The sequence below is a fragment of the Physcomitrium patens genome, chromosome 8, assembly GCF_059467195.1.
Source record: "Physcomitrium patens ecotype Gransden chromosome 8, ASM5946719v1, whole genome shotgun sequence".
Taxonomy (NCBI): domain Eukaryota; kingdom Viridiplantae; phylum Streptophyta; class Bryopsida; order Funariales; family Funariaceae; genus Physcomitrium; species Physcomitrium patens.
In genome coordinates, this window is record NC_143417.1 from 10,930,820 (window position 1) to 10,948,097 (window position 17,278).

Genomic DNA, 17,278 nt, shown 5'->3' on the forward strand with positions numbered 1-17,278 from the left:
TTGGATGTGGGGGCTGCAGCCGTATGGTTCAAAAGCTTCAACTTGTCACTGACTTCGGTGGTGAAGCTCTGAAGACACAGAGAGTGGATCCTATGGTAACTCGCATTCAAGACCCCCCCCCCCCTTCACAAACCCACACCCTGTGTGACAGACTATAACTTAGACTCCGAGGACTGGGCCCTGGAACAGGTCCCTTATGTGCAGCAGCACACACCGTAAATAAAACTGTCAATGCAACGGGCGTTAGCATGGACCTAACGCAGAACTCATGTGTGGCTGCGAGTGCATTAAACCTTGTGCGACAGTTTCCTCCTCCCCACCATTATCCATCCACCCTGACTTATTGCAGTAAAAAATTGGCAGAACTGAGCCAGCCTCGGCAGCACTTTCGTCGCTAGCTAGCGTTATGGAAACTCGACACGCAACCTCGATCCTATTAGGGCCTAACAAGAGCAACGTCAGTCTGAGCCATACTTTAAGCTGCAACAGCAACATGACTTAGGATGGATTAAGAGAATAAACAGATGTGGAGGGTGATCTGTTGACTGAGTGAGAGTGAGTGCGAGCCTGCAAGAGGATGAGGATGGAGACGTCTCATCGAGGTATGCAAAAAGTGTGGTGAAACGTTCACGTAAGCGAGATTCGGGACGCAGGATCTGATCGTCTGGCAAGTGGTATCAGAGGGCCCGCACAGGTCCACCTCCAATCATATGTACAGGGAGCAAGGGATCAGGGAGATCCTAGTGCCGCCAGGACTGCCCCTGACACTACAATATTTGCCTCATTTATGTGCGGCACTCCACCCCAATGCATCCAAACACCAACACACCCAGCTGAGCTCACATCGTAGTACTCCTCCTCTTGACAGCTGAGAGCCTCCCTTTACTGGTGCCCTCATCTAACTTATTAGGGAGTGTCAAATCCTGGGTTAAGTTATGTGTGTGGATTCAGTTACTCTTCCCCTTCTTTCCTTGTAAAACACTAACACTTCCTTAAATGACTTTGCTAGTCTCTTCTCATGATCAGACCTTCCTTGGAGCCGTTCTGTTCTGTGTGTTTGTGCAATTATATATATATATATATATATATATATAAAAGTGTGTGTGTGTGTTATATACAGATTGTTTCTGAATCTCTATCATGTTTCAAGTAATACCCATGTTGTGTGAAGCGAAGGAACTGTTTGAAAGAAGCAGATGATTGAGTTGTGCAGCAGCAAGAATTGGAATGTTTTTGTAGCAGGCCAGTTGGTCTTGGAGGGAGTTTTCAAACTGGGCCATTTATGGCATGGTGGGCATTTTTTTTGCTGCATTATCTGCTTGTGATGATTGTTTTCTCAGAAATCAGAACAGATTTTACATTTTTGTTTTATTTTTTTATTTTATTTTTTTCTATCCTTTGACATGTACAGAGTGGATCTGTCTCCTTAGATTAAAAAAAAAAGGTGGGAAGCATGAGCTACCAACATCTTTAACACCCTCTTGGTAAGGCAGGCAGGGCATATCTTTGAACTTTTTAATGTACATGAAGGACACTTTCTTACAGTTTGTGAGCAACTGGGCAGGGGGGTCATGTATCATAATCCTGATTAAATGAAACCTAGAGTCCCATTTGGTAATATTTCAATGTCTATGCTCCATTTTTTTATTTTCATTTTTTTTTTTTGTTTTGTTGATTTTTTCTAGTTATCCAAGTAATGTCAAGTGGAAAAAATTTTAAGGAAAAAAGGAACAGAAAATAGGGAAATAGATAGTTTTGAAAATTTTGAAGTAAATCTGACTATTTGTGGACAATCTCTACACTCAAATAATAGTAGCCTTCTGCGATATCTCAGATGGTGGCTGTTTCACAATAGGATGGGGTTAGTTATTCATTGCTAAATGGAACAACTTCCAACAAAACAAAAATCACAAAGAATATCAAAAATGTAAAAATCAATAACACTTTACATGTTTATACAGAGAGTTTGTATGTGTCTGTTGGTAAATATTTCCATTAAAATAAACATATGTCAAAGTTTGATACAAACTGTCTTAGTCATTGGTGATGTACATAAAACCTTTCCTATCTTATTGATCACATACATCCTTTCCTATTGGTGAAATGACCCTAAGAAAAAAGGATTTTAAAAGAATTTTTGAATTTCAAATTTCGAATTTAAAATATATATATATATATATATATAATACACAACTTTAAACAAGTATGTATATATATATATATATATATATATACATACTTGTTTAAAGTTGTGTATTGGATACAACTCCATGATTGATGCAAAAAAAATTCAGGTGATATTTAAGGTAATAAAATACTAGATAAATCATGATGCAGATATGCATTTTTTAATATGATTTATCTTCTAACCTCACTGAATTCCAAACAAACCTATAACACATGTATAACTGAGTGAATGAATGAGTTCTATGTACATGTATATACATACATTATCATTTCATTGGGTTTGTAAACATGTAAACTTTCACAGGGACTATAACAAAACAGGAAAGATGTAGGTGATCAAACATTGCATGATGCAACCAACAGTTTTTATTCATGATGTCTTAGTTCTTAACACCAAAATCAACTTGTACCATTAATATGGTTGATTATGGCTATGGAAATTAAATAATAATAATAGTAATAAAAGCATATTTTCTTGTACATGGTGTGTACTTTGAGCTGCTCATATTTTAAACTTAAGTTTGTTTATTTATTTATTTTAGTTTGGTGAATCTCTATCCCAAACTAAATGTAACAAAATCATGAAAATACATGTGTGTGGATATATATATATATATATATATATATATATTTCTATTTCTATTTATTGAACTAGTTAAATCTGGAAATCACTGTTAAAATAACATTTTCAGATTTACTATTCTGTCTTTTGAAAATCACTGTTAAAATAAAAAAAATTATTTTTATTTTTTTAAAACGAGTAGTAAATCTGAAAATCTGAAGAAAATGAACTTCTTTAGTAAACAAAACAACCATACTTTATTGCTTATTTCACTGCAAAGCAATATAATAAAATAGAATGCTTTCATGGGCAAAAATACACATTTCATTAAATGTTACAATTTACCCATTACACAAATTCCAAAGTTGTACTGTTTTTGAAGTTCTTTGTGAAAATATGTGACAGGACATGGTTAAATAACAGAGTGAGGGTTTGATTTGTACACTAAGTTTCTAACTCTGCCATTTCCATTATTCACAAAGTAAGTTAATCCTCAACTCTATAAAGGTCAACAGAAATAATACAAAAATGCACAAGTGCCGGTTGCAACCCTAAAACATGAGGCATGAATTGCAAAAGACAAATTGTGTAAAGGGAGTTGGTAGCTTATTCTCAAAAAAGGGCTCTTGCTTGTCATTAGATGGATCCGCAACACACCATTTGTATTAAAAAGGAAAGTGAGGGTACCTTACATCACTGCTTTCTACACATGCTAAATTTGCCTCCCCTATCCCATCTAGTTTTCTATGTTTCCATGTGTTTCTCCTTGACAAACAAATGACACATTAAAATGTTTTTTTCATCTCATCAAAGATGTAAAAAGATCATGTATGTATATATATATATATATATATATATATATATATATATATCTTATTCTTCTTCATTCAAAATTGAATTGTCTATGTATTCTATTTTCAGAATTATCTAATCTATGTTTGTGGTGTCTAAATATAAAAAATTAATTATTTTAATTTAAAATAGTTGTGATTGTTCATAATTTTAATTATTTTGTTAAAATATTTTATCATCTCTGTTAACCAAGGCCTTTGAAGGAGAAATCCTCTTCACCAAATAGGGGTCCTTTGTAAAGCTTTAAACAATGGCCTTTCAAAGTGGGCTTGTGAATAGAAAAAAGCCTCTAAATTTAGTTAGGAAATTATGTATCTCCATGTGTGTGTGTGTATATATATATATCTACACCATCACAAATATAAGTGAAAATATTAAATCATTTTTTTATTAATAATGAAATTAAATGAAATACAACTGAATTTTTTAATTACGAATTCTCTGCTTTATGAAATTCACTAGTTAGAAGAAAAACAAACAAAACAACTATAAAACAAACAAATCAATCAAACTGAAACTTTCGTTCAGCCAACATCATCATCTTATCCAACAACCGAAAGTTTCACCCAAATTCATTTGAGAATATCAAAACGGAGAAACACACTCATGCCCATTAAACTCACTTAAGGTATCTGTCCCTGGGTCTACGTCCCTTCTCTTTGTTTATTATTTTATTTTATCTATACGACATGAGCAAGAGACAATGGGTTTGGGTGAATGTCAGAGAAATGCAGGATGCATTCAAACAAGTCGAATTAATATGTCTGGTGGGTAGTGGTGGAGATTTTCTTCCAATTCATTCATCACCATTGCCCAACGGACAAAACAAATAAAACATCATAAAAACTATTTAGCAGCCACTCGTCTTCTCGGGGTTTCACTTTTACACTGACATTTAATTATATATATATATATATATATATATCTGTGTGTGAGAGTGTGTGTGTATATGTGTATGTACGTATGTATATAAGTGTATGTGTTTATTGATTTATCTGAGAGGGAGAGAGGGGCAAGCTCATGGGCAGATGGTCCTCCATTCTGACAGCAGCTTCCAAGTCTTACATAAATAAAATCTCCCTCTCCCAAAATTAGGGTTTCAGAAAACGGTCTGCAGAAGGGGGGGGGAGGGAGTTGAACGAAAATTGTGGGTGTTATTTGCCCTAATCGTTATTAACAATAATTAAAATTCGAAGGAAGCAAACATAAACTGTATATTAATTGGTTTATATATCTTTTTAAAATTTTGAGTCTCAATGTAGAAAGGAACTCAACGTTGTTTTCAAATCATTGTATTGTTGTGTTTTTTACAGCATTAAATTTTTTTTAATGATTAATTTGCATGAATAGTACCAATGCATTTTTTGTTTTTGGTAATAAGTAAAACGAAAAAATATGTATGTTTCTGTTTTTTTGTAAAGTATTTTTAATCTTGTATATATTTGGTTCATAAATTAATGCTTAAAAGCCAAATACAGAATACAAGCATTAGCACGATGTTTGAGGTTGTTGCTTTCTACATGATTTATATTATTCAATATAAGTTTGAAATATTTGAGAAAAAAAGTGTAACAAACTCAATGTTATAATCTAAGCTTGTTAATATAATAGTCAAAAACTTTGATTGTTTCTGCAATGTATAAACCAGTTATTTCAGTTACTAATCATTCCACTCATTCATCTATATATATATATATATATATATATATATACACATTCAGTTTTTCAACGGTGAAAAAAAAACCCTAACTTGTGGCACAATTTCTTCATAAACATTTAGATTTAGTTTTTCAAGTAAGAATAACAATATTTAAGAACAGAAATGAATTATGCAATTTTTATTCCAAAATTTGATGAGCATGTGTTATGGATTATATATATTTATATAGTGAGAGTTCTTCATACTCTCTGAAGTATAAATATGGTGTATTTTGAACAGAAAATATTATGACTTCTAAATGACAAGGAATTTTCAACATCATACACCGATAAAGTAATGTTCAATGCTAGTTAAATGTTGTTAGTTAAGAATTTAGTATGTTTTATGTGGTAAAATTAATACAAATTACAATTACTAACACACTATGTACTAATTATGAATTTAATACAAAATCCATGAAAAGGATGAATATGTTGCAACATGATTCCACAATTGTAAAACATATAATTGGTGTTACAAAAATAATTAAAGTTATAATGGCTTTGTCACTGAATACATAGTCTTTACACTACAGGTATGAAGAATACTTCCATCATGTTAATGCACTTTTTTAATTTTTTTTAATTTGAACGTAAAAGTCTAAATTTTTTTAAAATAGAAATATCACTTCCATGTTTATTACGAATTTAAATTTATTCTTCCTTTTGAAATACAAATAATTTTAAATTGTAGAAAATGGCTTACAAAACTCACATTCTAACATATTCAATTACACCGATGTTAGATCATAGTATTTCTTTGCCATTATTATATCAATAAGTTAATTAATTCTTCAAATTTATCATCTCATGGTCAATGACAGAATTCTACATACTTTCTTACCTTTCTCTTTCTATATATTCATACATACATGTACTTCTTTTATTTTTAATCTAAAGAATTTCTTAAACTAAATACGAATCAACTACATCAAAAATCAAAAGTTAAGAGATTCCATTTTCTACATCTTGAGAATGTAGCCTGATTCAGTTAACATGTAATAAGCAACAAAATGACCAATATATCCTTGGTTCTTAATAGTATTTATTTTTCTGTGATAAATTTGTTTTACTTGAATGTTTACATATTACACGGTTGGGAATTTATGAAACATTTTCTTCTTCTTTGATATATTGGTGTACAATGCTTGAACATATTAGTTTCATTATATCAAATTTCAAAGGAAATGTGTTAAGAGAACACACTGGCATTTTCACTCAAAGCTATTACATTTGAAAATAATAATAAAAATAATAAATAATGACATGGTATACGGTATTCTTGACGTTTTCATAATTAACAGTTATGCTTTTTCCTTCATTATTTTGTACTTGTTAAAATGATTGTCAATATGTGCACTGCCAGCTGTTTGAAATTTTAATACTTCATAGTCAGCAGTGATAAAATTGGAACTTAGCATCATAGCATCAAGTCTTCTAAACTCTTTTTGTTTTAACTGTTGTACTTCGTCTCTATCTATTTTCTTTAATATCAAAAATTTCCGTGTCTAAATGTTCCACATATTTAGAACTATATATCTATATATATATATATATATTTATTTTGCTTATTGAACCAAAATGTGCAACACATATTTATAACAATTAATATTATTTATTTATTTTTTGTTTTAGTTTTTACTTACTGAATCAAAATGTGATTTTGTGGTTTATAATAAAGTTGAGAATTTTGGTCTATGATAGAAATAATGTTAACATGTGCACTATGAATTATCATTTTAAAAATAAAGTTTCATGTCAAAATTTTACCCAAAACAGATGATTGTATAGCTATTTTCAATATTTTGGAATTTGGTTCCCCCTTAGTAAACGACTTGAATGGGAACAGTTGACTAATACACTCTTTGCCATTGCCCAAGACTTCCTCTCCTCTTTATTACGATTTTGATTTTTTCAAGTCTTCAGTATTTTGATATATATATATATATATATATATTAATATATAAAGGGAATTGTTAAATTGATTCAAGCATTTACTAAATCAACCCACCCATCCTAATCATTCTCAAAACATTCTCCACTGTTGGATCTGTATCGGTTGAAAACCTTTGAAAAAATGGTTGAATCTGCAACCAAAGATGATGTGTGGGTTGATTAGTAAATATTTGGGTCTATTTAACAATTCCCTAAAAACACATATATACACACACATATATATATATATATATATATATTTACACACACACGGCTCATTCACTTCTATTTGGATTGCTAACGAAGCATAGTATTCTGAAAATCCATGATACAGCCTGATTTTATTTTAATAAATAAATAATTAAGAGTTTATTAGTTTTGTCCGATTGCTTGGCATTTGCCAGTCCTTCTTTTTTTTAAAATATGAATTTCCTGCCCCGCCTCGGGAGTGGCTCCTCCTCGCGCAAGTTCCCGCCAGAACGAGTCAGGAACGAGACAGGGGAACGTGGAGCCGCTTGAGGCCGGGCCGGGCCAGGGGACCCTGCGATCCCGCCAGCCAGTCCGCCCGTGATTCCGTTGTCGATTCGTTCAAACTGCCTCTCCCTCTTCACTGCGGCAGTCGTCGTGTCCGCCATTGTACTCCGAACCAGGGAGCTTTTCTGCGATAGGGGATCTAATGCGGTAGAATCAGTGTGTGTTGTTGATCAATAATTAGCAGAAATTCGAGCTCCACTCGCAGCTGCTGTGATTTATTTCTCTACTAATAATCTTCCTCTTTCACGATATTCCAGTGTTGGAGACCATCGCTTGTTGAACCACCTCCTTTCACTATCTGTACAGTCTCCCTCATGGAGCTGTGCGTTGCGACGTATGCAGAGTAGCAGTGTGCAGATATTTTGCAGAGCTGCTTGGCGATTCCTTTAATTTCTTGTTTTAGTCACTGCTTTGAGGAGGATATATGTGCCGAGTTAGAGTTGACTGGAGTGGCCATTTGAAGTAGTTTGCGCTAGGGTGTGGGAAACTCTTTGAGCGACCTTCCGAAGCCTGCAACGATTGGTTTTTGCTGGTTATGACGACTAGATGCCTGTTATATGTTATTTTACTAGCTGTGGAGTGCTACCTAGGCTTTTCTTCAGTCTCCTCCACTTGTTTGCTGTGTTTGTTGCTCTCGAGGATTCGTTGTCCAGCGTGCGCTCAAGAAGCTTTAGCGCTGAAGACTTAGAGCTCAATGAGGCTGTAAAGACTAGTGCGCATTGTGCCATCTGAGTTGAGGAATTTTATGGCCTTTCGTAGTTTCGAACCGCTTTATTTGTAGGCCACTTTCGACTAACTGCCAGCTCGTTCAGAATTTTAGTGTTAGTGAAATTTGGCTGCTTATCTCTTGGGGACGCATTGGAGTTCCGTGAAGCGTTAGAGCGAACTTCACTTACGCGGGGTGTAGGTGTCCAACTGCCGAGGATTAAATGTGTCTAGAGAGTGTAAATTAAGTTTAGACCATCTTCTGTGTAGCCATAGTCGTTAGTAGCTCAGTATTGTCTTGTGTGTCAAATTTGGAGGCCTTTAGTTCTCTTGCGGTTCTTGGTCATTTTCACTGTACTGCATAGTGACCAATCGATTGCCTAATTTACCTACCACTTCTCTACATATTCTTACGCAAATTAGTACAGATTGTTCGACAACGGAGATCTTTTTTATCCTAGTTTGCTTCTTCGACAACGGAGATTTTTTTTGTCTTCCAACATATTTCCTCCCAAACCCAGAAGTTGTGAGGACTATACCCAACGACACTGGGAATGCTTTTTCTGCAGCGGTATTGGCAGTTTGGTCCGCTGTTCTGTGCTGCCATGGTGCGTCAAATGCACACCGTACTGCATCTCCTACACACATTAAATGAGCTACATAACACTGCCGTAGTGGCGTGGTGCTCACACGACCAGCTTTTTTGTCTTCACCCTCTAACCAACCTTTGAATTGTGCAAGTTTCTTACCGAAGCCCTCACCTTCCCCAAAATCGTTAGGGCTCTAGGCAACAAAGCCGGGGTCATCATCTTCCTCAGGAAAACAACCCAAAGGAATTACATTAAGTTGTCTATAAGAAGGGGTGCAAATTACAACCACCAGTTAGCTTCAAAAAAATTGATTAGTCTGGTGTCGAGGGAATCTGGGGTGGTTAATCCTCCCCAGCAAGTCGATTGGACTGGCATTCAACTGGCAAGGCGTCGTTGCGCTGCGGGGCTGCATGAGGGTGATGGATGAACTCACAGAGGTCCACAGGCGGACGCCATCCTTTCAGCACGCAGGTGCGCAGTCTCCTCGAGTGGGAGCTTGCGTGGGCGCTTTCTTCAATCTGTTCGACTGGAGCTCCAGCAAGCGCTTCTCCTCCACCAAGCGAATCACTGCAGGTATGTCCTGCTAATACTAAGTCTTGGCCTAGCTGCACCTCCGAGCACTAGTTATTCGGCTTTGGAGCTTGACAGATACTGTTTGGAGGGACTATCAGTCTTCCTTTCTACTGCATTACAGATAAATGCTTTGTATCCCGGAAACACACCCTGGCATTCAACGGAATTGTATGTGTTGGAAGTCTTCGAGGAGCTTTACTGAGGTCCTGGAAATTTATCTATGAGGAAGGCACTTTATTCTTGCCTGCTCACGCAGAAACTTGGGGTCTGTTCCTTGCTGAAGAGCCATATCAAAAGACCGTCCATATGAACTTAGTGCACACGGACACCCTGGTCGACTGTGATACTCTGGGATAAATTTATGTAATATTTCCTTCAAAATCTTTCCTTGTTTGTACATGTCTTCAAAAGTGACTAATATTAGCATCTACACCAGTGAGAATGCGGTAAACAGCTAGGGTATCGGAACGCATTGTCAGCTGCTTGCATTAAATGATGGGCATGCTGCAACCAAACAGACCGTTGACGCTATTCATATCAAGTTTTCAATAAACATTCGATCGCCACAGCTAATATTAGCGATTTGGTGTCAATACTAGGTCATGAAATGTGGTGTCTCGTTTGCGTCCAGCCTCGCCAAATGATGATGGTTCTCGTGCACGATCAACATCACCTGTCTCGCCGTGTACGGGAGCAGTCTGGCAACTGTCATTGAAATTACTGGTTTTGATCCAGAATGTTACCGAAGATGTTTAGGTTGTGGAAGTCTACTTTTTCAACTCTTTGGGAGGAGTGCGTTCAGGATCGGTCCACTTTGATAAAGTCTTGGTATCTTAATCATACGGATTGGTAGTTTTTTTTTAAATACACCCAAAGTTTTATTTGTTGGTTCCCTTTAAATCCGCACAGTAACGGGCATCCAAGTCTAGGTAGTAGGTATACCCAATTTTCAAGAGCAGCAGAAAATGGAGGGAGTGGCGAGAAGTAAATGATCATGTCTATAGTTGTCAATGTTGGCTCCTATGTAGACGGCCCCGGCGAAATGCTTGGTGAGGATAGAACATGTGTTTTGAGCCTGGAAATGTTCCGGACTGAGATTTCGACTCATAGCTCACAGTGTCCAAATTTTTCTTCATTTCATTTCTCTGCGCAACTCAGTCATCGCTGAGTAGCTGCATTTTAATTCTTTAGTATTACTCGTGTTTGAGGTCGTTTACAAGATTCTCAAATTTTAAAAGATTACATAGAGTCTTCGTTGTGAAGACATACATAGAATCGCAAGTTGTTGCTGTGGAGTGAAATTTCAGGAATTCGGTGGTTGTGTGCATCGGATCATTGCAGAATGTGTTTTGTGCGATGATGTTTGGATTTCGAAGACCTTGAAAGTAACAAGGGTTACTTGAGTGAGTGTAAACAGAAAGGCCGAACTCGGGATCACTTTATGCTGGGGGAGATAGAAGCTTTGCTGAACGCACTAATCCCACAATCTCGAAGCCATTACTGGTAAGCGTGTCGATCCACGAAATTTGAAAGTGTCTTTCTCGCTTATTTCGTTACGCTATGGACAGCCTCAGTTGCGGGGACATGTCGCAGGGTTTCATAACAAGTACGCGACCTGTACAATTACTAGCAAGAATTATGTTCTAGTAGTAATGTTGAGTATTAGCTATTATCCGTGGTTTTTTATTCCAGTCTTTTTATGAAGGCATTACAATCTTCCACATGTAGATCGATAAGGATAAAGATGAAGCTTCTCCAACGTTGAAAACCACGCCAACAGTAAGCTCTCTTCCAAGTCCAGCTTCCGTCAAGTCGGACGATACCGGCAAACGCGTCCCTGGGGTGATAGCTCGTCTTATGGGTCTTGAATCCCTGCCTGATGGGCCGCATCCGTTACCAAAATCTGAGTCACAGTATCTCCAAAACAGTTTGGCTTGTGACCAATTAGATTCTTCACCCCTGGTACTTCAAGAGCTTCTACGCCAAGAGTTTCAACACTCCAAAAATTCGCAGAAAGATAAACTTCCAGGGTTGCTGAAGAAGCCACAAGCTTCGAAACCCGCGCGAGTTTCCGCATCTCAAAGGAAGAAATCGTCAGGTCATTACGTAGAGCACGTACATCCTTATAGCGACTCCAGAACCCCGAGATCGTCACGACCTGGAGAGAAAAAAATTTCATCTACACAGGAAGACACCAAGGTCCTGGTGAAGCAACCCTTTCTTTCTCGTCTGCAGACAGGTACTTCTCCCATTCTACCTTCAAAGTCTCACAGCTCCAATTCTACACCTATTCTGTCCCCTGCAATGCTTGGAGGTAAGAATACGATGAGGCTATTGGAGGCCGCAGTGAGCAGCATGCAACCCTCCCCAAGGAGCAGATATTGTTTGGCAAGAGATTCACACAGGGACACTCAAAGTGAGAGTGGCGTAAGCTTGTCGTCTGAGAAGAGAGCCTTGACATCCTGTCCTGGTCGAGGTGGTAGGCTGACAAATTCCTCCGGTAGGTCGATGAGGAGCCAGTATTTGTCAAGGAGTGAGAAGGCTGAGCAGTGCGGTCACACAGGTGCAGAAGTGGCCTCTTCTGGAAGTCGGAGTTCCAAAAGCCGCCACGAATCATGTAAACAAGACCAAGCTAGTCGGAGGCGTTTTGAGATGGGATTGGTGGCTTCAGCTAAGTCGACGTCCCCCCAGCAGACCCATAGAACCAAAGTCTCAAATTTGAAACGGGTGGAAAGTTCTCCCCGACATATGTTGGGTTCTCGCGAGACTGCAACCCATGGGTTCCAAACTGATCTGGAGAAAATTGATCAAGGGGAGTCCCGTGTGGACAAGAAGAGGGAGAAACAGGAGTCTGATGCTTTCTCTGCAGAATCCGAGGCGCAATTTCATGCTAAGGTTCCTTTTACTCCACCTCGGGGTGAGCTCACTGATGTAGATGTGGAATTACCAACTCCTTGCACTCGTGTTGGAAATGTTGATGCCAAAGCTGATATCAAGGCGGATTTCAAAGCCGACCTCAACCGAGGATCATCACCATCCATGCACAAGGTCACTCCAGAGAAGTCTGTGTCTGGTGGTGGCTTTCGTTCTATCCGTTTTCGCACCAGAAGTTTGAAGCAGGAGAAGGACGTTGGCGGCCAAGGGAATCGTGTTTTTCCCTCTGATAAGCATCCGATAGAGAGGTCCGTGTCACCCTCATTACCGAAGAAAGACAAGTCGACAGGTGCCGGTTTTAGCTACAGCATGCTCTTCAGCGGTAGAAAGCGAGGTGACAAGGAAGGGAATGACAAAGGGGAAGCTCTCGTAATGAAGAGGACAGACAGCACTTTGATGCGATCTTTGTTGAGGAGGCCAAGTAGTGTGTCTGGTCCATCTCCTGTGTCGTCCGCCAAACCTGGCTCTCATGGTAATGTCAAGAAGAATACAAAGCCTACCAAGAAGGTTTATATTGAAGAGGGTGTGAAGAAGGTGGAAACTGCACTAGTGGTGGCTAGTCAACATTCTTCGCTGCATAAGATTTCATCAGAACCGATATTGTCGCTACCTCAGATACATCTCGATAGTTCTTTTCCGCAAGCCAAATTCAGATCAATTGATGATGTATATCCTGTGCTTCCGATGGACGATAATGAGGTAAATGGGGAGGCGTCAGACCTAGCAATGACCATCCAACCAGTGGAGGATCAGTTTCCGGGATTCGAACCACCAGGTGACCAGTCAGACTGCCTATCTGTCGAGCGAGGCTTGGAAAAAAGCTTTACAAGGGCTTTAATGCCTGTTGTATCTACAAGCCCTGATTTTGCTTGTGTGACAAGTCCCGTAAGTCCCGAAGTCTTTGTTACTGAATGCGGACCAGTCCCAGGGACATTTCCAAATAGTCCCATGGCCAAGTATGAGAAGATTTTCTTCTCTTCACGGAACCATCAGGATATGTTTGAAGTTGTTTCCGGGGACCGCCCACATGAATTGACATGTAGACGACGAAGTTTCTGTTTGTCGGAGGCTAGGGACAGTAGTTTAGCTCCGTCAAATGATGAAGAAGCTGAGACCAAGCTGGATGTTTGTAGCAATAGTATTGATGGCGATACGAGAGGCACGCCCGAGCATCTCGAGGTGAGTTCTTCCAAATTTTGAGAGTTTTCTTGCTATTCTTCGATTCTTCCTTCAAGCGTTTCTATAGTTAATGGAAAGGGGATGATTCAAAGTCGAGACTGATGAGTCTGCTATCTCTAACCCACTCAGACGTGTTGGTCAGTACAGTTACGAGATGCTTGAGCATGACTGAATAATTTCCTTCTATATCTTGATATTTTCCTTCAAGTAATGACGAATCCATGATGTGCATGTGTAGATCCAAAATATTCCAGTGAATACTGGGTGGAGTGAGGATGTCATGGTGACGCCCCCTGCTTTGAAGAAGTTTGAGATGAAGGGACAATGCTTCTTGCGCTCAGATGTTTCGAGGGTTGAAGAATGTGGGCAACCCAGTCCTGTGTCTGTTCTTGAGAATCCGTTTCTTGACGAGAGTCCGTTGGCCGTTACAAGCCTTTCTGGTTAGTTCGCGTCCTAACATCAACTTTGTTGGAGTCATGCAGACAGATGAATTGTGTGTGTAATCGCTACTCACTAGATATTTTAATGCGAGCCAAATTTATCTAACTTTCTTTACTATCAATACCAAATCGCAGTCGGTGACAAGATAGGCATTGGAGGAAGTTGGTCTCAGTTGTTCAGTCAATCTCACTGCTGCTTTAGAACGTCCATTGTCTCCTCTATTGCAGTGGGTTTAAGATTATTTGATTTAGTACCTGGTTTCTCTTGCATGAAACACAGGGTCGCGGAATACGGACGATGATGAAGAACAAAACCAGAAATTTAAGGAAAATGTCCCACTTTCAAAAGTTGCGGAGATGGCCTCGTTGGAGATGGTAGAGACGGAGAAGATCAAGCAAGCGATTCTGGATATCTCCAGATTTCGTAACATTGACGTGAAAAGCATTGGATTAGAATCACCCTCTATCGATCCAGTAAATCCACAGCAGGAGCTAAACTACGTCAGAGAGGTTTTGGATGCTGCTAATTTGCTCAGAGAGGAATGCAGATGGTTCTCCGCTGATTCTCCAATGAACCGATCCTTGTTCGACAGACTGGAGTTTGGAAGTATCAAGCTGGACGAACGCATATTGATGGAGTCCAAGCGGTGGGGCACCCTTCCGGATGCACCGAGACCGGGATCTGGTTTAAGATCGGAGCGGAAGCTTCTCTTTGATTCTATAAACGAGGTCATGGCGGTTGAGCCGTGGATGAAAACCTCTACATTTTATGTTGATCTACCCATGTTCCCCGACATGCACTCTAAATCTAAATTCCGATCACCAATTTCAGGCGAGCTGCTGGTGAAGGAAGTCTACAGAATGATCTGTCACTGGAAAGATATTGCTGGCAATGTGTTGGACGATTTGATAGACTATGATATGAACGTGCCTGAAGGCCGGTGGGTTGATTTCAGCGAAGAGGTGGCTGACATAGGCCTTGACATTGAACGCACGCTGCTAGAAGGCATCATTGAAGAGGTTGCCAAGGATCTGACCTCAAATTTAATGAGGCTAAGTTTGAAGTCTGTGAAGTGAAGTAGCAGATATCACAGAAGGCTTCTATACCGAGGATTCAGATTTTCGGTGTTCCATTGGAACTTCCAACAGATCAGGCTCGGTATTGCTTGAAAGCAGAGAATTTACGAGGAAATTTAAATCATCACTTCTCTGCATATGGTCAGTAGCAATGCGACGCAAAGAGTTCAAACACTCGGGCTACACACTGTCCCAAGAATTCTGAGTACTGCAGACGAATGCACCACTCTATGTCCACTTCAGCAGTCGCGACTGTCTTTTCCCCGCTACCCTGCAGATGCAGCTAAGCGTATTGGGACGCATGTACATAGCGACGTTCATGACGGCAAGTATTCTGTTCATTACAACAGACGATTTGACGAGGTTTTAAGATCGTAGTTGAGATTCTGAATACGTCTATCGATGAGCCCAATTTCAATTATTTAGGCAGCTGCTTCTTGTCAATACAGTGGATGTCATCAGATAGCGCAGGGGATCAATGAAGCCTGGGCCTAGTCCGGTTCGCAAACAGTTTCCAGCGACCTTTCTTCTGTTCATTCTGATAAGTATCAATGATATAAACAGTCCTGTATAATGCAAGCCTTATCTTATTAATTCTGCCTGAGCACATGTATGAGTGATGTGCATCAATTGTAAGTAATGAACCACCTTTAGGTCGACTAATTCACAATCCTGAGCAGCTTCTACGATGTCCTCAACTAGAACCTAAATAAAATGTACAATCCACTTGTGTTAACCAGGATGCACAGTGCGATCCATAGTGCAAGGAGCTCCACTATTTTTATTAAAACTGTTTTGACACAAAATGCGATGCAGCCTATATGTACAATAACAATGGTGACAAGAATACTTCATCCGTAACATCAAATGCACTACAGAGATCCAAGACACTCGGATCTAATAAATAAAAAACCATAAGAACATTGTCCTATCTAATTTTAAATCATCTTCAATTTTTTTATTTCCATTATAATTTGTGGTTTACTTTTGGTAATTTATGATTTGTTGATTTTGTTTAACTTCTATCAAATAAGTTATTAATATCTCGTTATTTTGTAATTTGTTGCATTTGAACCACCACAATATCTACCCATAATTATTGCTAATACAAGATCAAACAACATAATTATTTTTATTTATATAGAACTCTGTCTTTCTTTATTAAATATAAAAGGGACACTAGTAGCAAAACATTATCCCTATGTTAAGAAGACATCACTCCACAATATTGACAATTTATATGCATAAAAGTGTAGAAAATATTTTTCTTCTTCTTAAATATAATCTCATCCACTAAATTTGTTATTCCTACTTAAATTGCCCCCATTTCTAAGTGTTATTGCTAATATCATTTGTTGGTGTTGGATTTTGTACACCAATATCATCTATTGCATGTTGCATACTTACTAGAGAGGCTCTATAAACAAGACACATATGGACATTTTGAGTACAAATTTGGTTACAACTTCTACACTTTTTGTACTTTGGATTATTCTCCTTGTCACCAATTTGAATCTAAAAGGATCTTTACACATTGATCTTTTGGATAGTTGTCAAAGAGCACAAATTTGTATCACATCAAAGATTCTACTCACAACATTAAAATCTAATAGATCAACTACTTGCTTCATATTAACTTGCTAATGATGGAGCAAGTTCTTATGTCTTTTTTTGCACTTCCACTCAAAAGCTCTCTTAGGTCTAAATTTGTTATTTTTAATTGTTTTGTTTGATGGAATTAGAGATATTAAGAATGGATATGTATAGCTACTAATGTTGGTAAAAGTCCATTATTTCAAGCTTTGCTTCTCTCTATCAATTTTTTAAATGTATGCACATAAGATATGTTGAACGTTTTTATTAACATGTTTGTATAAAAATTCATATTATCAAATTATTAAGATTTATGGTATTTCTTGAATACTTCTTAAAGCATTTTGATGGTTAAAATCTTACAATCTAATTGAAAATACATAACAAATAAAGATTTGTAACCATTCAATGCAAATTGA

General features: G+C 38.1%; 1 protein-coding gene across 1 annotated transcript; it reads left to right on the plus strand.

Moving 5' to 3' along the window:
- The first annotated feature begins 7,879 nt into the window (after nt 1-7,879).
- LOC112285997 (uncharacterized) lies at nt 7,880-15,860 on the plus strand. Its single transcript, XM_024527455.3, has 5 exons — nt 7,880-9,636; nt 11,054-11,139; nt 11,365-13,749; nt 13,988-14,189; nt 14,470-15,860. Exons 1-5 carry the CDS (start codon nt 9,474-9,476, stop codon nt 15,264-15,266), a joined length of 3,633 nt encoding a protein of 1,210 aa, XP_024383223.1. The 5' UTR covers nt 7,880-9,473; the 3' UTR covers nt 15,267-15,860.
- Nucleotides 15,861-17,278: the final 1,418 nt, after the last annotated feature.